This window comes from Varroa destructor, unplaced genomic scaffold (genome assembly GCF_002443255.2).
Source record: "Varroa destructor unplaced genomic scaffold, Vdes_3.0 BEIS01000006.1, whole genome shotgun sequence".
NCBI classification, from domain to species: Eukaryota; Metazoa; Arthropoda; class Arachnida; order Mesostigmata; family Varroidae; genus Varroa; species Varroa destructor.
The window spans coordinates 2,495,751-2,517,910 of NW_019211459.1; the positions used below are offsets into that span (position 1 = coordinate 2,495,751).

The window sequence follows — 22,160 nt, forward strand, 5'->3', positions numbered from 1 at the left end:
TTTTTTAGTTAACTAGCTTCAGCAACACAGTACCGTAGAAACTTAGTGGACTGTCAAGAGTACTGCTTGCACGTGGCATTTCCTCAACAATTTCCTATATCCTTGTGGCTTGTTGAAGACTTTCCGCTCCTTTCCGGACTTCTGCTATCCGCTTTCCTTGGTAAACCTAAAACAGCCTGTAGTGCCTGGATATTTATGCGTCAAGTTATAGTAAAACAAAATACCATCGTCATATATTCAGCGAACTCTATTTATACAACAATAAGAATATTATCTGAAAATAAATTTTCCTCATGTGAAACTGGGAATCCGTATGGAGTGGCCTACCTACAGTTCGTTTTCTATGGGTTGTATGTTGCAATGTATATAATCACAGGTTGGAAACGGTCTTACGGTGATGATTTATCAAGATATGATTAATTTGCGATTTCACCCTTAGGTCAATTGTTAGCTAGTATATTTCTAATAAAGCAAAGTTGAATATTCATGACAAGTTAGCATAAATGTGTGTGGTAATCAGTTTTAGCTAATCAGTAACTCACATAGGTTCCTAAAGGTAGAGTTAGCCTGCCCATTTACTCATTGACCTTATAATATAGTCATATATTATACCTTATAGGGAAATAATAATTTAGTCAAAATAATTAAGGAAGCTAGTCACTGTACTGTTAGCACAAACCTTCTTTGCGAAGGTTAAGTCACTATGGACGGTTGTCTTTATGACGCAGAGTATTATATTTCCTTATTGACGTACATTAACGTTAATCAATTGGGATGTTTTTTTGCACTTTACTTGAAGAATCAGTTTTAACCTGCCCACATTTTCATGGCGGAGCCTGCCTGTAATTTCCATTAGGCTAGTTCCTGAGCGAACATGCCGCTACGTGTGTAGCAACATTCGTAATAGCTCAGATAATTCAGAAACAATATTATTGTGGCTGGGTATGCCCTTTATTTGAAATATAATCTTGAAGACTACGACTTGACTAATTATGTGTGCACGCGAATTAGATCATGAGGTTCAGTTTTATCGTATAGATTTGTTATCCTTAACGGATTCTAGCGCTTACTGAATTATTCAAAAAAAAGAATAGAATGTGACGGCTGAAACAATTTTGCTTCGCCATTTGACTGGATATTCTCGATCTTTTGATAAGTTGATTCACATGTATTTTGTCAATTATTATGGTGATACTGATCAAAATTTGTTTTCCCAGTTCATACAGACACAATGCTTCTGCTACTTTGACTATATTAAACCTAATGCTCAGTTTTTTGTTTGGTTTTAGGCGGATCTCAACGGAATAAAATGGCGTCGATTAAGTTTTCCAAAAGAACACTCCAGTTCTTCGTTGGCATCTGTCGGCAGTCCTCAAAGTCCCCTAGAAGACCCCGTTCTTGGCTCATTCGCGCGCTGCCTTCAAGCTGGCCTACTCTGCGCTTGGCGGAGAGTACCGCGTACCGATCATGCAGGTCAGAGATAATTACGGATAAGTGTCGGTAAATAATGTTAATATGATGGTTGGTCATCTAGTATAAACACAACTTTTTTCCTTTATTGGTATATAATATGAAATGTACTGCCTTCTTTGTGTTAACGTTGATTGTGGGTTTTTAACAAAAGGCTCGTTTCTATTAATCACAGTGTACGTTGCCCTTTTGTTGAATCAATATTGTTTACGCGTAAATGCTAAAATAGTTAATTACGATAGCCAAAGGGACTTGCGCGAGCAGTGAAAGGAAATTTACTGAAGATAGACAAGATATAGATTTTACTTGGTTGCTACTCTATTTTTGCCCTTATGGTCTTCAAGACGTACGACGTAAGATTTTAATCAACTACGCCACATCAAAGAGATGTGTTATTAAAGAATTAGTCCATAAAACATGTATTTTTTAAGCAATATCGCTGCATAAACGACTAACCTAGTAGAACAATTTGACCCTTCCGCTTTTTCAAATTCTTAAGCCGCATGGTGCTAATACTAAACTGATCTGTATTGTAATTTCTTGCGAATTTTTCGTTTTTTGATTCATATATATATATATATATATATATATATATATGTTAATGGATAGAAATACTTGATAATTACAGAACTATAAACTATGGCGGTAAACAAGAAATACTTATGTTGACTCTAGGTTTAATGGTGGATCCGCTACCTCCGGGTCCCCAGGACGCTTTAGCAAAGGAGCTTTGGTTGTTCTGGTGTGGAGATGAGCCAGACACGTCAAGCGGGGGTCTGCTGTCGCATCAGCTCATCGACCTGGAACAGGGTTCGTGGGAGAACGGCCTTGCATATGAAACACGCAACCTGTTATTTAAGGTACGGCGATAATATCTGCACACTTTCACACACACAAACACAAACAGATAGATACGTATAATCATATAGGTGGGCTAATGCCACGTAGTAATATTGGATATGTATCGCTTATCCCATTCTGTCCCATACTCATCGACGTCATCCTCATTTTTTAAAATTATCTATTCTAGTCTCACGTATTAAATGAGACAATTACAAAAGAAAGCTTATCTTTTTTAGCGTTAATCTCGATTAAATTATTACAGTAATGATAAAAAGAACCCTACTTAATCACATTTGTTGTTGCCGCTCTTCCAGGCCTTACACAATTTGGTCCAACGGTGCCTGCTACAAAGGGGGTTCGTTCGTTTGGGTCGGTGGTTCCTCCAGCCAACTGAATGGCCTACCAACCATACTAGCCAGACACGTCAGCATGGTCAAAGCGGAGGATTTTCCTCGAGTGGCGGCAGCCAAAACACTCGCTGCCAATCAACAAATCACGTGCGCACCAACCCGCTTCAAATAACATTTGCGTTCAACTTTTTCGTGCACGGCGACTCGACCGTTTGTGTCGGCGTCGATGTTCGCCAGCACCCCGCTATTCAGCGGCTTTCGCGGGCGCATCTAGCCGTAACGCAGCAAACGGCAGGAAGTGGTGCCACCAACGCGGGCGCGGGATCTACGGGAACTGGAACGGCAGGTACATCGGCCGGAGCAGGAAATGGTGATGGTGCGGCTGCTGCAGGAAGTGGCACCATGGCTACAGGTTCTGGTGGAAACTCTGGCATTGCAAACAGCGGAGTCGGCAATACGCGTGTCTTGCTGAGTCCTTTCGGGTTACAGGCCACATTGGTAGGGGCTGCCGTCGGCAAAGACGCCGATCAAGCCGCTACTATCCTAAATGAGTGGAGCCATTTCTATCCATTACCACCTCGAGATGGTGGTTCGACGAATAGCGGGACGACGAATACGGCTGGTAGTAACGAGAACTGTCCACCAAATATGGTAGACACGCAGCATGGTAGCACCTCCGGCAATGGGCATGACGCCCCGACAATTTGCGGAAGCGGCGGCGCTGGCCAGCTTCCTTCCGTAGTCAATGTGCAAGTTGGAAGTGTACGCATGAAATACCCGTCAGCATACGTATTCGTTTCGGAAACGGACGAAGTAGCCCATGGACAGGTAAATGTTGCCGCCGGAGGAACGGCTTTTTCTCTAGGAAACCCAGGTAGTGTGTCGACAACATCGTTTCATAAAGGGTCCTCAACAAAAGGTAGCACCTCTCCGCCTAGAAGTATACTCAGCGCAGCTCTGGCATCGAAGGATGGTAAGGATCAGGCACGTTCAGTTCCCGGTGAAGCTAACCAGCAAAGAGTGGTCTTAAAGAATCTAGCGCCTGAAGATAATCAACAGTTGGGGCCATTGGCAGGCGGTCTGGGAAGAGCGACGTCCGGCAGCGCTTCTCGAGTATCACGGATAGGTCGCATTACGTCAAGACATATCCGGAACAAGGCATGGGCCGATGCGACCTCAACGACCGGACTCCTACCAACTGCACAGCAATCCCGACAGGTACACAGCAAATACATAACGCCTAACTGTCTTTTATACCAGTAAGAGCAGCTGTTAGCAGCCAAATTCTCGAAAATTTCTCTGCGGAACATTTGTCACATATGTGTATTATATGGTTAGAACCTAAGTTATTTCACCTAATAAAAAAGAAACCAGCATATCAGTCGGATCCTAGCAGCAAGTGAATGCGTTATATATTCACCTTCGCTCTCCACGATCTTCTCTCATCTCTTAACCAATATATTTATTCCATCTCACCAGAAACTTGCAGGTCTATATTTGAAGGACTGGTCCAGTCGGGTTTTGAAATCCTCTTTACTATCAAATGCACAATTCTGAATTTTACTTGTCAGTGACCGGAAAATTTTATTACCCATCGGAGCAACATTTTGAGGATATAGTGGGTGCAAAAGCAGCTTCTACTGAATTTCCTGCAGCATGACCTTCATAATCTTTGATACGTGTGAGCTGCCATCGTCGATTTTGCTTCGTTTTTCGCATCTTTTTCATTCGACGGCCTTATTCACTCGACGTAGCTAAGCTATATACGAATCCTTATTAGCGTCTTGTCCTCTAAAAGCATTTGTCCACGCATAGTACTTCAAGTTTCACCAAACTCGAACCATAGTCTACTTGGAATAGAGATCTAACTCAATTCTAAGCTTAGAAGTATCTCCCGGAGCTACTTATTTCTTTCCCTCTCTGTTATCAAAGCAAAGATTTCTCTTAACCCGTAACATATCTAGTTACTGTAGCTGTACATTGTCCAGGCAAGGCGTTGAAAGCCAATAAAAAGCTATATTTCCTTGTGTACCTCACCCAGATTTCTAGTTTCTAATAAAATTTTGTTAAAGAAAACGATAGTGCGGTGTTCGTAGCTTACCCTCTGGGGCAATCAAAAGATAGTTTGGTCCATCTGCAGTTGATGCCGACCTCGGATAATCGGTCGGGGCAAGGTATACACTCCAGGCATAAGACTCCACTTTGGAATTTAGCAAACCCCTGTAAGCAGTCCTATCACTTACAGTAATCCTAGCTGTGTAGGGCACAAATATCCTAGGCCGCTTCAGCAGCTTCTGACGTTCGCAAAAGACGAAATAGAATCTTAAAGATGCATTTTTCAGCTGGAACTTAGAGCCTGAACTCAAAATAGAATTCAATTCGCTGAATGTACAATGTTTTACAGTTGAAAGATGGTACTTTTGTATGCTAGATACAAGTAAACATACTGTATGTACCGCTGGAGAGGTAAAAAGGGAACGTAGCATTATCAACAAGCGACAATAATTTACGTTTCTATTTGATTTATTATAGTTCTAATTATTCGATGGGAGAGAAAAAAAAACTTCATTAGAATAATTTTTTGATGACAGATGAATTCTTTTTGTCTTTTTTTTTTTTTTCGGTATAGGCGACGAGTGACCAATTGGAAAGGAATGGGGGAGATTGTGAGACGGGAGCCGCTTGTTGGCAGTTGCGTGAACTAACTTGTTGCGGATCACAAGCTCCAACATGCGCTTGTTTCCGGTTTGCACCAGGAGGTCCCAGCGGATGTCGGCGGGATGAGCGGGATCGTAGCAAGAAGGATTTGCCGCCACGTCTTCCTCAGCTGAAACCGGGCTCCGCCGGCTTCTTTCACAAGTTAGTTCTATGCAAACAAAAAAGTTTAAGTTCAACCTTTTTGCAGTCTACTTTCTTTCAATACTCTATAATGCCATAATAAAACAACAGCTTTACGTTAGGTCTTGAAAAATTGCTAGCTTTCTGGAATGAAACTCTTTTTACTAATATGGGCATTTACAGCCACTAAAAGGTGCGGATATCACAAAGCTTTAAGCCAAGTAGCATCCATTCAATTTAAAATGCTATTTTCTTTCTAAAAGATAAAAGGGGGGCAGATAAGAATCTAATGTAATTTGTCTGCTTGTGTTTTATCTTAGACGTCGAGGGTCGCATGACATTCCTCCTGCTCTTGATTCGATTCTGGCCACCCGCTTTGGTCTTGCATCTCTATCATCGACTAATTCAGGACAGATCACGCAACAGCCAAATGTAATACAAACCACCGAAGAAAATGGAGATAAAATGGCACCGCCGTTGCCTGTTGTCGTAGGTCAGTTAACGCCAGCTGATTCAAGGTCAGCAGCCTCAATGCCAGTGTCCTCAGTGGAGACAGGCAACCTAACGAGTTTACTCTCGCCGCTCCCTCAACCAAAGCTCGAGCCGGGATTACAAGTAGCACTTAAGTTAGAGCCACCTGGTAGTGCAGGTGGCGGTTTACCTCCTGGTCATTCGCCAGTATCAACACCGGGAGATAGTTCACGCCCAACACTTGGTGGTCTCTCTCCTCTTAACGAAGACGGCAATCCATCGAGTGTTCAAGTCACGATTAAACAGGAGATTATTATGGGGTCGGCGCCTCCAAGTGTCGCTAACATGGATTGCTGTTCGACACCCGTACCTACTGATTCTACCACCATTAAGTGTGGCAAAGACCCAGCCGTAGACAACCAAAAGGACCAGCCAGTACCTTATGGAGGTCCACCAGGTGCCTCAGCTGCCACTGGTCTACACTTTGGGCACCTCGGATCGCACAACAAGAAACAGGGCGTTAGTGGAGGTAACCTTCTGAAGCGGCCGACTCTTCCATGGGTGGCCCACGACGATGATGATATGCTTGTGCCGCCAAGCGGCGATGTAAGCGCTTTGTACGATTATTCAGCGGTGAGTACAGCGCTCGTGTGGGACGCTCCGCCACCATCTAAACGAACTTTCCCGCTACGGTTAGGGGATGATCGGTGGAATCAGAATAACAATGACAACGGTTCCGGCCCGTGGTTCCAGCAGAGCCCAAACGATGGTCATTCAGTGACATTACTTCACGGCAGCCACACATCAACAGCAGCAGCTGGACCAGCCGCACTACATCATCAACAAAGTGTTAACGGCACCGACGAGAATTTAGGTAGGTAGATACCAATCGCGACACCGAAGTGACGTCCTTGTCTTTTGGTACTCATATTATCACTACTTAATAGTACTATATTCTAATGTCGGGAGGCGACACATCACAGACCACGTCTATGAAAGCCTAAAGTTTTTGTTTTAGAACAAACCTCTTTCACCGCCACTATATATTTATGCCAGTCGCCAACATTAAATAAGTATCGTGTTGTTAAGCAGGTAGCGAAAGTGGTGGTGAGCAAACTTTAGCAGACGATGGCGCTCTACTGGGTGCTCTGTGTGTAAGCCCCTCGGAAGTGACTTCGGCTGCTCTCACGCCGCTCAGCAGTGGGCCTCATTCAAACAACCCGTCCACGCCCCGGCAGCACGGAGCCGCTCTGACGCCTGGTGGCGGAGGCCATGGTCACCTACAGTCGGCGTCTTCAGTGGAAAGAACTCAAGCAGGAGCGCCAGGAACTGGTGCTGGCACGCCTTTCGACTGTGGAGGTGGGGACCCACTTTTGGACAACATGTCCTCGTCGTCCGATGGCATTGGCGATGCGGGATCTCCTGACAACGGTCTGCTTTTCCCAACGCCGGGTTCGGGCGGGACCAAAGCGACAGGAAGCCTCATGTCGACACCCCCGCAACATCTTGGCGCTTGCAGTGATGACCTTCATCGTAAGACAGCTGGATTACTTGAATTGACAACAATGTACCCCACTCCGCCATCCCTCGAACCAAACGCCGCCGCGTCACCTTGCAATGGTAACATATCATAATTTCAAATGAAAAAAACTACTTCCTTTTGCTTGCGATATGTCGCTAGAAATGGTAACTGGGTCCAGTTGGCGGACTTTGTAAAAATGTCATTCGAAGAAGGTAGTATTGAAACACTATAAGAACAGTACTGGAGTTCATTCGTAACAGAATGAGCGGTTTTTTTTCTATTAATAGACGCTTGATTGTTTATCCTCTACTGTGCTGGCTAAGGTAACTCTAACAATAGGTCTATTTTTTCCATTTATAGGACCAGGGACTCCATTAGGTCCAACGCACGCAACCCTGGCTGACGAAGAACCTCCGGCGCAGGGTGTTGAACCAGAAGGCGACTGCAGCGAATGGAGCATGTACGTGCACCGGCCTGCTTTGTTAAACAAATTAGTCTCGTCGACGTTATACGCGCCAGTAGCACCGCTTCCATCGTCACTTCAATCGCCAATTAATCTGCCATCAGAATGCGTTTATCGAGCATCCTGGCAAACACGTTTGAATACAATGGCAGGTAGTCGCGGTGGAGCTAACGCCGCCGCTCAGAAGATTCCATCGGGTACTCAGGTCAATGGGGTCAGTCCTGGCGCTACTGGGGCTAATGGACCGGGACACACTCAAAGGCGTCATTTAGGCCAAGAAGGCCGTCAGAGCTCAGTCGGAGGCCCAATCGGATCTCGACAATGGGGTCCCGGCGATGGAGGTCGACCTGCACCACCTTATCCATTAGGTTCACCAGGCTACGGCGCTGGAGCTACGCCTGGTCAAGCTATGATGTCACCAGCGGGCCCGATGCCAGGTAGCGTTGGGCCAATGTCGGCTGGTTTCGGCGCCTCGAGGCCATCATCCGTTGACCCTTATCAGATGTCTTCTGGGCCGCCGTCTGTACGGGAGACGTGCGGGACTGGTTCTTCTCTTGATAAGGCTGCCAATTTTCCTGAAGTGTCGAGTCTTCTAGTAACCCTGTTCCTGTCAGATTCACAACTAGACATTTTCCGCGATCACAACTTCACATCATGTACTATCTGCGTTTGCAACATGAACATCAAAGGAGCAGACGTACCATTATACCTCCCAAGTCAACTGCTCTCTGGTCCTGCTCTTAGCGGCTTTGACGACGCACAATACAAATGCACCTGCGGGTTTAGCGCGGTGGTGAGTATAATAGATTCGGTCTGCAAATGTTTATTATTCTCACACTCCTCCTTTGCTCCATATGTTCCAAATATATCACACTCTTTGTGTATGCAGTTTAGCACTAATTGCACCCGACATCTATTCGATATCATTCCTTGTTTACCATTGGCAAAATAGTTAAGTAAAGGATGCACTACGTACAGGTATTATACTTTAAGGAAAATATATTTGCATTTTGCAAACAACCTTGGTTGTTTGCCACCGTTTGACAAAAAAAGCATCGCGTCATAGGCAAGGCTTTATTGAGCCGGAATCAACGTTTGTAATAAAACTTTGACACATAATGCGTGCGTCATAGGTAAATCGTCACTTGAGCTATCAAGCTGGCTTGTTTTACGAAGATGAAGTAGAGATCACGGGTATTCCGTATGAATCAGCACCGGCCAAGAGTAAACTTGCCCTAGCAGCTGCATCACAGCAAGTCAGCGTGGGAAATCAGCAAAAAGCCGGCCAACAACAAAACAACGGTCAGGGACGGTTGTCAGGAAAAAACGAACTGTTAATAGCGGAAAAGCAGCTCGTAGAGTATGTGCAGCGGCAGTGTCTTGGTATGACGGAAACACCATGCCATCTCCTGGCCGCTTTCAGCGGCACATGCGCCTCTAGCCTATGTAGTCCAGAGTGCAGCCAGCCTCAGGGTCTCGATCCTCGAGAGCTGTCGCCTCCACTTAGCGCATTGGCAATGCGACTGCTTCATCAGACAGGCTCTACGGGACAACAACAGCCAGTTTCAACGACATGTAACAGTGATAATAGCAGCAGTAGCAGCAATTCGTTTGCTGTTACGAGTAGCGGTGGTGACAGTAGCGCGGCCATTTACGGAGTCAGCGCGTTACAAAGCCCACAACTAATGGCCGACGGTTGTCAGGTAGCAGCCTTAGCACTGGAAGCGGCACTCGTTGGTAACATGGGAGCCTTGATTCAACCTACTAGCCAATGGGCGGGTCGACATTCGTTCGATGAAGCGACCCGGGCGGGACTCCTGCACCGTTGGGCTTTCCTACAAGTCGCTACCCCGCCCAATCATGCAACAGTCGTCAAATTGCTCCGAAGCTTGCAACCGATCTTACAGGACGGCGTTCATAACCAACGAAAAGTGAGTGCACTTTTTCCAATTTAATGGTGTATACTGCTGCTTTCAATTTTATCAATTTCAATATACAACTAAACGTCGTATTCTAAGAGTAGACTATGCTTAACGATGTCAGCCTTTGAGTGTGTAGTAACAACTGCTGTTGGCTTTTCATTTTTGTTCTTTAGTCACAAAAAGGTCCGTCGCAAAATATGTGGGAAGTTACGTATCGAGTGGTGGGTCCGCTGACTTGGCGGCAATTTCATCGTCTAGCCGGTCGTGGTACGGAAGACCAGTGCGAACCACAGCCTATACCATCACTTCTTATCGGCTACGATAAGGTTTGATTTTCGTCTTTAATAAGCAAAATTTATCCATTTAAATATAGCTTTTGAATAACCCAGACTGGCTTTATGTGCTAATACACTACATTGAGCACTTCTTTTGTTAATGCAGTTAACGAAAACCAGGGTTTCCTTGTTGATTACGATCTGTTTGTTCACAGGACTGGCTATCGATCTCGCCGTTTGCCCTCAAATATTGGGATAAGTTATTGCTGGAGCCATACGCAGCACCACGCGATGTAGCATATGTGGTTGTGTGTCCTGACGCAGATGCACTTCAGGCACCAATCAAGACGTTTTTCAGAGAGCTGAGCGCAATATATGAAGCTAACAATCTCGGAAGGCATTGTGCCTTAGCCAAAACATTCAGGTTTGTGGACACATATATATACAATTGTTGTATTCATCTGGTGTTAACGTAGGTGACATTTACCTTTATTGTCTATCTTTTCTACTATCTGTATATCACTGAAATTTGGCGTCTGTTTGTCCATTGGCCGACATAGTAAAGTAGTCGCATTTCTAGTTTCGCTTTTTCTGGAAGAAAACCGCGCGTAAGGTGAGGCCAGTTAAAATTTTCAGTCCGAGCAAGTTTGTTCTCCCGTCCTCTAGAACGTAATGTTAACTTAAGCGAATTGTCTATTTTTCTGCAGTTCTACTTTTTTTGAGCGGTGTTTTTTTACACGACTCTGTTATATCCGTCTACGAGAGAAAGCTGTAAAAAGCTAAGGTAGGCTGTAAGTTGGTGGAATGTTCGTTGAAGTTTTTTACTGACAAAATGCTAACCGAACGTTTATATAGAGATTTAAGCAAAGTAGATCGTTCTGGATCGAGAGATCCCGTTGAGCTGAAGTAAAATGCTATAGACGTTCATATTGCTGAATCTCAGTGTTCAAGTTGAAAATGCCGCTTGAAAGGCAAAAACTTAACATGGCGCCCTATGCATGGGCTTTGTAGCATCACTAAAAAATACATCTCGCTTTAGCTAAAATTGGTATTTGGACTTTAAAATGGTGAAAAACCCATTGAAGGGGCAGTCAGCTGGAAATTTGTTTCGAATTACTCTTGTGTGATTTTTGAGTGCACTTCTGACAAGCATCAACTGGAAACGTTTTAGTTGAATGATTTCCCTTGAAAACAAATATCCTTCTGTGCAAAGGTCCACTTTGTGGACTGAAGTTTATTATACCAATCGATAAATCTCCACGATCTGAGTAACAAGTCAATACAACTTTCTCTAACTAGAGTGGATACTTTAGCTTGAAAAGAATCAAAAACCGATAGTGGTAGCTTTTTTATTTGGATTAATATTTTTCTACACGGAAAGGGATGTTTCTTAATATGAATTGAAAGCTCTCGATGAAGTGAATTGAGATATATAGTCTTATATCTAGATTTTAGCTTTTAGGACGAAAATATTATTCAAGGATGAAATCTAATCTTATGTTGTCTGAAAGGAAATTTGTCTGATTGAGCTTAATTATTTTTTTAAGCAGCGCGATGCGTGCAATGCATGAACGGATTTATTGCAATAAGTCAAGTAGTTGCTAGAAAATTCTGCTAGGAAAACCATTCTACGCAAGTAACTAATCAATATTGGAACTTACGAAGGGTCACTTACGGAACTAGCTAAATAAAATAAATAGAGCAACTCTAACCGCAGAGTTTTCCCGAAATACACGGATGATTTTTTCCGTAATCTTTTTTTTAACGTGGTTTTAAAGCTGCAGTTGGATGTTTGTAAAAAGTAGGTTTCGAATACAGCAGTAGCTTATACATTTGGGCTACGCGGGAACGCGAACGAAATATTAGGAGGTTGGTGAGATGTCTCCAAAGTGACGGCATAACTGTTGAAATATTTTAATATTAAAACAGGTTACGTGGACCGAATAACTACCATGAAATAAACGTCTCCAATAGATGAATTATCATTTTGTTTGATACCTTCCAGGGACGGAATACTGAAAGTCGGAAATCGGTCTGCCAGCATCGACAAAACCAAAACCTTTTCTGAAGACAATGGAGCGGTTTTTACTCCAGGTGGTGGTCAGCCGAGCCCAGCAGCAGGCACACCACAACCTTCATCTCAGCAAAGTGCAGATCAGAGATCGGGAAGCACCAATGACCGACCTCAGCCCCCCGATGAATGGCTAGGAGACCTGTTTGTTCAGCTGGGTCTTGTCGACGCATCCGAAGAGGAGCACTCTGGTAACGAGCAAAGCAATGCATCTGCTGCGAATACCAATGGCAATAATCCTCCCACAGTAATCCCCGCTATGACTACTACAACCACTAAAGGTGGGTCTAAAGGTCGCGGCAACAAAGAAAAACAGCAGCAGCAGAAGAACGCAGCTGCAACTGCAGCAGCGGCAGCAGCAGTAGCCGCCGCCGCCGCCGCTGCGGCTGCTCAGCAAACAACTGCGCCAAAACCACCGAAAAGCGAGCGGCTCATCCAGCGGAACGCCCTTTTAACCGCTAGCTTGACGTTGTACTCGCAGACCTGTCGCCTTCAACTAGCCCCGCAACTTGCTGGTTTACAGCGTCTTGATAAGAGCCTTCTCGACGGGCCCCTGCAGGCAAACGCACCAAAAACGCAGCAATTGCCAGCAGCTTCACCGCGAGCCCCCACTACCCCTGACAATCCTGCCACTCCATCGGTCGATAAGGCTTTGCTCTCAGGTTCAGCAGCAGACGGGAACAAAGCCGACGTAAAGGAAGAAGGTGGTAGCGCCGTACCAAGTGCGGCGGCCAGCAACTCAACAACAAGTAGCAATTCTGTCACCAGCCAGCAGGACCAACTGCAGCAGCAACAGCAGCAGCAGCAGCAGCAACAACAGCAGCAGCAGCAGCAACAGCAGCAACAGCAACAACAACAGCAGCAACAACAACAGCAGCAGCAGCAGCAACAACAGCACAACAATGCCCCTGGCGGTAGCAGTGGCCAGGATGGCACGAGCAGTTCGCAACAAAGCGGTACGGCAGGTACCGCGGCTGGATCCGATGGCACGGGAACAAGCACCGGCTACGCAAGTCCTGCAAGTAGCATGGCAAGCCTGCAAAGCGGGCTGAATGCCGACGACAGCGCGGAACCGAACAGCACGCCGGCGATCGTACTCTACGTGGTCGACCCAACACCGTTGCACGCCGCTGGCGACGAGGAGGCTCGCCGTCTTGCGCTTCTTGCATTGCATGCATGCTTCGAGCGTACGCTGTCCCAGCTACCAGGACACGTACGTGCCAATGTGCAATTGCAAATTGTCCCGCTTGAAGCGGTGCTGGCCGTGGAGCAGTGCGCTAGCCCTGCAAAACGTCATGACCTGCTTGTTCAAACCGCGCTGTCGCTCTTCTACCAGAGCGGACCTACGCTGCCAGCGGTTACCCCGCCCGGACAGGTTAGTTCTATACAGATAGAGTTACCATTATATACACGAGTATACATAAATTATCTGTGTATGCACATGTTGTATTAAGTAAGCGAATCTGTTTCTCAACAGAACAATGATTAATTCTGCGTGATCACTGCGTTCTGCAGGTAAAAAGCTTAACAGGTATGGGCCCTGCAGCCTCGCAAGACCAGTTCATAAAGCGAAAAATGCAAAGTCAACAGGCTATAGCCGAATCGAGTAAAACCGCTACTACCTTGAATGGACCAACATCAAATCACCGGCCTGCAGGAAGTCCAGACACGGACACGACTTTAAACGCGAGCAGCAGCATCGTAGACGATATTCGAACGTTCAATCCACCGTTTATACTCGCGCCGACAAAAGATAAACAGGCGGAGTTGGGAGAAATGTTCGGCGACCACCAGGAGCGATCGTCTATTCTATTTGTGTCGTATTGCTTGTCAGAAGATCAACGATGGCTACTGGCCAGTGTGAGCACAGAACGCGGCGAATTACTCCGCAACGCGTCTATCAATGTCGCGGTACCCGACCGGACACGACGTAAGCGGGCATCGGCCCGTTTTCTTGGTCTCAACAAACTCATGGAGTTCGTGCTGGATGTGGTATCCGTAGGAGCGGTTCGACCATGGCGTCTCGTAATCGGGCGACTTGGCCGCATCGGTCATGGCGAACTCAAGGAGTGGGCAACGTTACTATCTCGGAAGAGTCTACTACGATACTCACGGCATCTGCGTGAGCTTTGTGCTCAGTGTGGGGTATTATCTTCACCTCTCGATGTACCCTGTATCCTCAGTGCCTGCTTGGTGTCGTTAGAGGCAGACAGTTGCCTTCAGGTACATGTCTTGATCATCATAGGGTAATTAGCTAATATAGTGTTCTCCAGCAAATAGCGAAGCTAGCGATGAGAGAATAAATCAAACGTTTGTATTTTCGTCTAGCATTTGAATATCCATTAAGCATCTAACTAGAGCTTATGTTTAATCTTAGCTACGTCTATCATCATAACCAGATTAAACGTTTAATATATATAATTAAATAATAATTTCCCGTCTAATAATGGTATAGGTGTTTGCTGACCAGTGTTCACCTGACGAACGCGTTTCGACCAACGCTCAACGATGTGAGTTGTCCACGCCAAGTGATGCAACGTGTACACACATACTCGTATTCCCGACTTCAGCAACCACCCAGAGTTCCCAAGCCACCTTCAATCATCTAGCGGAAGACCACATGGACTTGGGTAATGATGACGAGCTGTTCAATACGATCACACAAGACATGGATGGACCAGACAACTTTGACGACATTGTTAACTGGAATCTCGATGCTTCGCCGGAAAACAATATGACCGGGGGTATTGGTGATGACAGCGCCCAAGGCAGCGGTATCGGGGGGCTAGGTAGTATGCGCAACGCAAGAAGTCCCAACGATGACCCGATGGCAAGCATCATGATGGGCTCCGGAGGTGGATCGGGGATGGGCCTTCACAACGGGCTGCCGTCGGGCGGTCTAGGTAGTGGAGGGGTGTCGGTTGGAGGTCCTTCATCAGGTGGTGTTAATGGAAATCGATTGGGAGCTGGTGGATATGGAGAGTTCTTACTGGGCGGTGAAGAACCAATGCAATTATTGCAGCAGCCTCTCGCTCTAGGTTACCTTGTTTCAACCGCTCCGGCTGGACCCTTGCCAAAATGGTTTTGGGCAGCGTGTCCACATCTTGAAGGTGTCAACCCCGTCTTCCTAAAAGTATGTTGTATGTTATATATTAATAGGTTCAATTGCAAAAATACGATGAAGAGATTTGTAAACGTTTGCATATGTTAAACCGGTTGATCTAAATTAGGTTATATATGAAGCCTTCTGATAACACACTATATGTGTTGTTGTTGTTGTGTTATTTCATAGAGTGCTTTAGTCCTGCATTCACCTACAGTGCACCAGAACCAGGACGACATCTTGCACGGAAATCAGCGTAATGGCCATCCGCTTGATTCTAATCTCACTACCGATGTATTGCGGTAAGCGCCGTTAAAACCATTATGAATATCGGGTTGTCAACTCAATCTGAGCGACGGACAATAACGCAGTTTTCATAAATGATACACATTCTTAGTTCGAGCACCCTAATAATGCTAACATTTCATGGTTTTATTTATAACGTAGATCAAAGGAAGTTTTGGCTTTTTACAGGCCCAAAAATTCGGAAATTCATATTTTACCATATAATTAGATAATAATAATTAGTAGAATACACGTTGCTGTCAAAAATACCGTAGATCCAAATATTTTGTTGCATAAATATATGTTATTTTGCATCCGCTTGGTACCCTTTGCCATAACTTTTAGACATTACTTACCGTGACGCCAACATTTCAAAAATTGTCTAAAGGTAATGTTTTCGTATAGAAGGGCATACATTCATATAGAATGTTGTTGGGGCTCTTTAGCAGTGTAACTGGTTTTGTAGTGAAGCGTCTTAAAATTGAAATCACTCGTTTCGGCCAATCTTTATCGTGTTTATGTTGTCCGGGTGATTCCTTGATCAGAAAAATATGTACCTAAGCTGTTCTACATGAGCAAAATGGGTGCAAAAAAAATGGGTTCATTCCGCTGAAATCGTTTTTCCAACGTTTCATAGATATATATTTACACGAAAATGACGTTTTTCTGTACAGGTATGTGCTGGAGGGCTATAATGCCCTCTCATGGCTTCGATTGAGTCCGACAACTCATGATCGAGCCTCCTGTCTGCCTCTACATGTTCAGAACCTGTTGACGTTGTATCATGCCCTTCATGCCCTCTTATGAGAAAGTGAATCACATTCCTCAAGAAGAGGCGCTACAGACAATAAGATGGCATAGCAGCTGTACAGAAAAACAGACAACATGCCGATGACGAAGGGGAATTGCTTCACATCAAAGAATCGTTTCGTCTACGTATTTCAACAGTGACATCGACCTTCGTTGAGTATCAATAGCTCGCTGCATTAATCATCTGTATCTATGAGATCAAGCTTCTGTGTGGGAACAAGTTTAAGCGTGAACGGATTTTGGTATCTGCACGCGAGAACACGATGTTGGCTCGACCCAGAGTGCTTGATGTGTCAGGGACACACAATATCATGCTTACCACTCCAACGCAATTAGACAAAATAGCCTTATTTCCGCTATTCAGGTACACACGTATATATTGCTGCTGCGACTGCGTGATTCACGTATATACAATTTCCATACATATGTGTACAGCTGCTGATAAGAAAACCGGTGGAGACGCAGGGTGTTTTTCGGGTAAATTGGTCTGATGGTTTTTTGGCGCACGCGCGACACAGACTCTTCTTTCTTTTAGATATTTTCTAGGCTTTAGCTGGCCCCACACCCAAATAGAAAAAGCCAAAACGAGTACTTCTCAAATAAATCACGCCGGGTAAAGTGGGCGGAAAGAGAAGTTGCGCATTCTTTGTCGCATTTTTTGCACCAACCATTATCCAGCTGAAGACACTGTTTTGTACATAAGATATTTATCCCTTAATTGAACTAAACCTATTCAATAGGTAAACATTGACCGAATCACAGACAGAGATAGAATACGCAAATATGTAATGAATGTAAACAGAACAACAACAAATAGTTTCTAGTTCATGTTAACTAATAGAAGCTAAACACGGTAGACTCCATACGGATGTAAGAAAAACACGAAAAATATCAGCAGGCGGTTCTACTAACCCGGGTGCCTGTACATGATTTCTCCATTGAGTCTACACTGACTAGGGCGCTCGGATAAGCAAGTAGGTGAGCATAGATAGAAACAATAGCAGTAAGAGTACTGGTAGTAGTAAAAGAAGAAGAAAAAAATCAACATCAGCAACAATTATAATGCTAATATACCTATTAAAATTGGCGTCATGTCGTTGTATTTACCTACGTGTACATTGATTACAACAGGTGTCGACGTGTAAATGGGTATACATACGTATAAAAAAATATTTACATCTAATTATGACTATAATGATGGCTTAAGTGATGCTGGAATAGGTAGGATACTCTATATAAAATAAGAGATTTACGTCGTTGTCATCACGACATTGTTTGCCTGCGAAATGTTTCCGCCGCACCAAACTTCGTTGAACATGGCCCCATCGCCAGACGACAGAGCAACATCACATACCATTTTCAAATCTCCAGCGAGAGAGAGTGAGACTTTAGTAAAAATTAGACTATATATATATATATATATATATATATATATATATATATATAGAACAAGTATAGGCTAGACGGTACATTACAAACACTACCATGATTAAAAAAACGACAATAATACAGTAAACACTCAGTGAAACACCAATAAACAATAATTATTAGATATACGATTACGTGACACAGCCATGGAACGAACTCTGAAGGCCCCAAATTCAATGAAATACGTCTTCCGTAATGCTGCAAGCCGCAACCTATAGTGTAAGCCCAATAGCAATGTTCCTTTCGCTATATTAGCCCCATCATCTGAAGCCTTGAGAATCGTGAACGCACCTTCTTTCGAAGGCCTTCATAGAAGATGGACATGTCAAATGGCGCACGTGCATGCCAGTTCAGATAGAAATACGAGAATCATATTTTGGATTTCAGCCTTCATGCGGGTGGACGGAGCCCAGATCGTGTACAAGTAAGAAGAATGATCCTTACCAAAAGCACGCTAGAAAAAACCGTTTGAAAGATGGGCGCTTATTACTTTACACGACGTTAGATGGTAAACGCTACTGATTTCGTCCGGGGATTTTAAATTAAAAGTGACAAACGCAAAACATGATACACTCGTAGACATCACTTCGTTCATAGATCGTGAAGAACGATAGGTTGATTCTAAACATCTTCACTATTAGAGATTACGCTGAAAACAAGTAGAGGTTCCTGTACTCTTTGTGGCAACCATTAAAACGAAAGCTTAAGACAGCGTACTTTGTCTATAGACAACCGCGGCGGATGGTTAGCCTATATCTTTATGCTTCTTCACCATCAGATTTGCAGTTTCTTTGACGACCTAGTCCACTGATTCTGAGTGTACTTCAAATAACACAAAATAGCGCTCCTGTCCTCCGGCTTTAAGGTGAACTAGACTTCGCCGTTACCTTCGCTTGCATTCAGGAATGGTGCGTGGTTATGATACAAAATTCGCAATAACACTATAACCAGTAAGTGAGAGAAGTGCATGTAAAATAGAAAAATAAATTCTTCGGAAGTTTGTTGATGCATTTCGTTACATCAGTAACGTTCTGTAAAAGCGGACGTCTGCAGAATGAACAACATCATATGGTTACGTGTTTATGTTTTACTGTATGACTAGATTTGCAGTGTCCGATAGCTGACATTGCTCAACGCTGCTGAAAAGGAGATGAATAAATCCGTCTTCGTAAGAAATCCCAGACCATTTTGGTGTAATGATGTGTGGACTTATACTCCAGTGGCAGATGCAGTCAAGCAGTGCTTTACGATCATTTTAGACAGTACACAGGATTGAATTAGTGAAATACGTTCGAATCTTATCATTTGGGGACGCTAGCATATACCGACGTAAAGAGAGAGTTGACAACCAAAAGAAAACTATAGGCTTGTCAGGCTTAGCTACAGGCGTCTGAAGCAGCCGATGGTGCAGAAGCTAGTGATAGCTCAGAAACGAGATCCTTCTTTTTCCGCCCTATCCTACAGAGATTATCTGTCGTGGTGGGCTGGCGAGCAGCCGAATAGCGACAGACTAACAAGCTCATTATCAATACATACGTGGAGTGAAGTATGAGCGACACATACAACTCTTCTCTATCTATATATATATATATATACAAACCTTCAGACACATCTCTTCAAGCACTCATTCACCTATCGGAATTATGTACATTGTACAATGACTGACGACAAGAATGACGGTACGCTAAGAATTACCATATACAGATAATGTGTGTGATTACTACATATGCGAGTGTGTGTGTGTGTGTGTGTGGGTGGTGATTGACCGTCTATGTATAATATAATGGATCTAGATTCTAGGTAGAAGGTCACGACAATGTATTCATTCTTCCATACAATATCTTCAATGTTGTACGGGAAATAACAGCTAGCAAGATCACAATGAATCGGTGTGATGACGATAACAATTTGCTGTAATGATTAGTACTAAACGATGCTACAAGGATTTTTGCGACTATATATATTCATATGAGTACTACTACTAGAATTGTAGTTGTAGGTTTTTTTATTACTATATATCTGTATTGATATTATTATCACGGTGATGATTGCTATACGATAACAAAATTGCTCGAGGTAGAGCAAATTATATATACGATGGTAACATGAGGAGAAAAATACACATGTAATAACAACAGTAATGGTCATAATTACATCGATTTTACGTGTTGATCAAGTAACAAACGAAAACTGACGATAGCAACGCTGATAGATGATCTAACTGTCGTCGGCAGCGCGATCTACCGTCAACCATGTGACCGAGCGCCGACACCTCGGACAGAGCGACTGATAAACGAAGCGACTATCTCACGGCGCTAAGAAAGAAACTACGTTATAGCACAGAAACGTGGAGGAAAACGTGAAAAAAAAAAAAGAGAGGCTAACACTCCTCGTTCTAGTGAAAGCAATCGCACACAGAAATCGACGAAAAACAAACGGCAGTAATAATCAAGCAGATGATAGAAATGGCGGGAAACGGCTGTCTATGATCGCTATCGTAACGATGAGAGAAAACACACGAGAAGCATCTGTCATCTCGGGCGAAATAGCAGCTATATATATATATATATATATATATATACACACACACACTTGGGATGCGCATAGTTGATGATGACGACGACAAATGAAACCATTACTATGGATGAAAATATGATATAAATACTTGAACAAGCAATGAACTATCTAGACGACGACGACAGTAAAAGCGATAATGGAACAATTATGTAATAATAATTACACACACACACACACACACACACATAATGTAATGCGAAAATAAAAATGTGAAATAGAAATGACTTCTGATACAAAGGTGACGTAAGCGCAGCAAGTATTTATTACGACAATTGTAGTTCTACTATTATTGACGACGGTATGTATTGAATAAGATTAAGTACGGCAAAGATAAATTGCAGTAGTATGATTATAATAATAATGAACAATATATGAGCGGCAGTAGAAAACAAAGATCCGACACACGAAGCAGACGAAAACGGCGGCGCTTACAAACTGCAGCCGTTTCCATGCGAGCCCAAACGGACATCAGTAGCTCGCAAATAACGATCATGTTTATTTGTTACGTACTATTATATTAGTGATGTTCGGGATAGCAGAACGAGCGGTAAAATACAGAGATTTCATAGTAAGCAATTTGCGCCCCTACGTTTCGTCAGCAAAAAGCTCTTTAATAACAGAGACACCTATCATGATTGCAATTGATATAATTCTTACGAGTATTTTTATCATTAGCTCGATACTAATAGTGATAGTAGCGACTATCTATATAGGTTTTTATTCGATAACATATTGTAATAGCAATGAAGCAAGAAAATAAACAATTGAACGTCTTCTCTATGGCCCGCCGGTCTGCTAGAAACGGGATTCTTTTTTCTACAAATGATGACACAGTGACATCTACCCAGAGCTATCGGGTAACGATTTCTTATTGCTCTTCCCCCACAGTCTTCATATTCCCCTTCGACTTTGAGCAGACGAGCATATAAAGCGTGTATTAAATCATAGTAATAATACTAAAAGGCAACATGGCAGAACCATTATCATGAAGATGCTTATGATAACGACAAACAAAGAGACAAAATCGACACAAATACAGAATCCATACATATATAAGAATAATACGTGTGTGTTAGTAGCAAAGTTATGTCAGGAATAATAAAATATAAATTCTAAGTAATAAATCGATAACTAAAGAAACTGAGATGCTGATAATGATGAAAAAAAGAGCCAGCAGGACAAGGATGATGACAAGCGGCAGAAAGGAAAAGAGTAAACACGATAATAGTAAAAATAAATAATGACAATTATTGTTGATATCTAACCCCCGTCGCCTACTTAATCGATACTTAGCGCGAAGATCGTTTTTAGCCGGAACGAACAGGTACAGGAGCGTCATTTATTTGCTACAAACTAAGTTGTTCATGAGATTGATTCACTTATGCCTAATTTAAACAACTTCTTACTTGAGACTGAATTTACCGTGACGAATTTCTTGGAACTACCATTTGTTTCTTGAAGTATTACGTCTAGCTTTCTCTAGCCAGTTATTTACCGACGGAGCGTTTCAACTCGTGCTGAACATAGCCCGATCAAATTTGGGTATCATGGCAAGCGGGAAGGCTCTAGTACATCTGCAATAGGCTGTTCCTGTGTGGGGAGCTGATTTCTACGTCATAACTGACAGTTTGCCAGACATTGTCTGTCTACTACGCATCAATGGATAAAAGTATGAAGAAATGCAATGTGACCCATTTTAATGTTTGCCAGTTGACAACGTTATAGAAAGAAA

At 43.5% G+C, this 22,160-nt stretch overlaps 1 protein-coding gene across 2 annotated transcripts in view; it reads left to right on the forward strand.

Moving 5' to 3' along the window:
* skd (mediator complex subunit skuld) overlaps positions 1-21,692 on the forward strand; it is a 35,499-nt gene extending 13,807 nt beyond the window's left edge. For both annotated transcript variants that reach the window (XM_086992128.1, XM_086992129.1), the window contains exons 3-17: positions 1,290-1,473; positions 2,146-2,330; positions 2,628-3,881; positions 5,293-5,522; positions 5,822-6,846; positions 7,065-7,592; positions 7,855-8,750; positions 9,091-9,888; positions 10,053-10,205; positions 10,370-10,578; positions 12,160-13,600; positions 13,741-14,448; positions 14,681-15,358; positions 15,518-15,630; positions 16,288-21,692. In XM_086992128.1, the coding sequence (XP_086848254.1) occupies positions 1,290-1,473; positions 2,146-2,330; positions 2,628-3,881; positions 5,293-5,522; positions 5,822-6,846; positions 7,065-7,592; positions 7,855-8,750; positions 9,091-9,888; positions 10,053-10,205; positions 10,370-10,578; positions 12,160-13,600; positions 13,741-14,448; positions 14,681-15,358; positions 15,518-15,630; positions 16,288-16,420 (8,535 nt within the window). In that variant the 3' untranslated portion in view covers positions 16,421-21,692. The remainder of the gene's footprint in view (positions 1-1,289; positions 1,474-2,145; positions 2,331-2,627; positions 3,882-5,292; positions 5,523-5,821; positions 6,847-7,064; positions 7,593-7,854; positions 8,751-9,090; positions 9,889-10,052; positions 10,206-10,369; positions 10,579-12,159; positions 13,601-13,740; positions 14,449-14,680; positions 15,359-15,517; positions 15,631-16,287) is intronic.
* Positions 21,693-22,160: the final 468 nt, after the last annotated feature.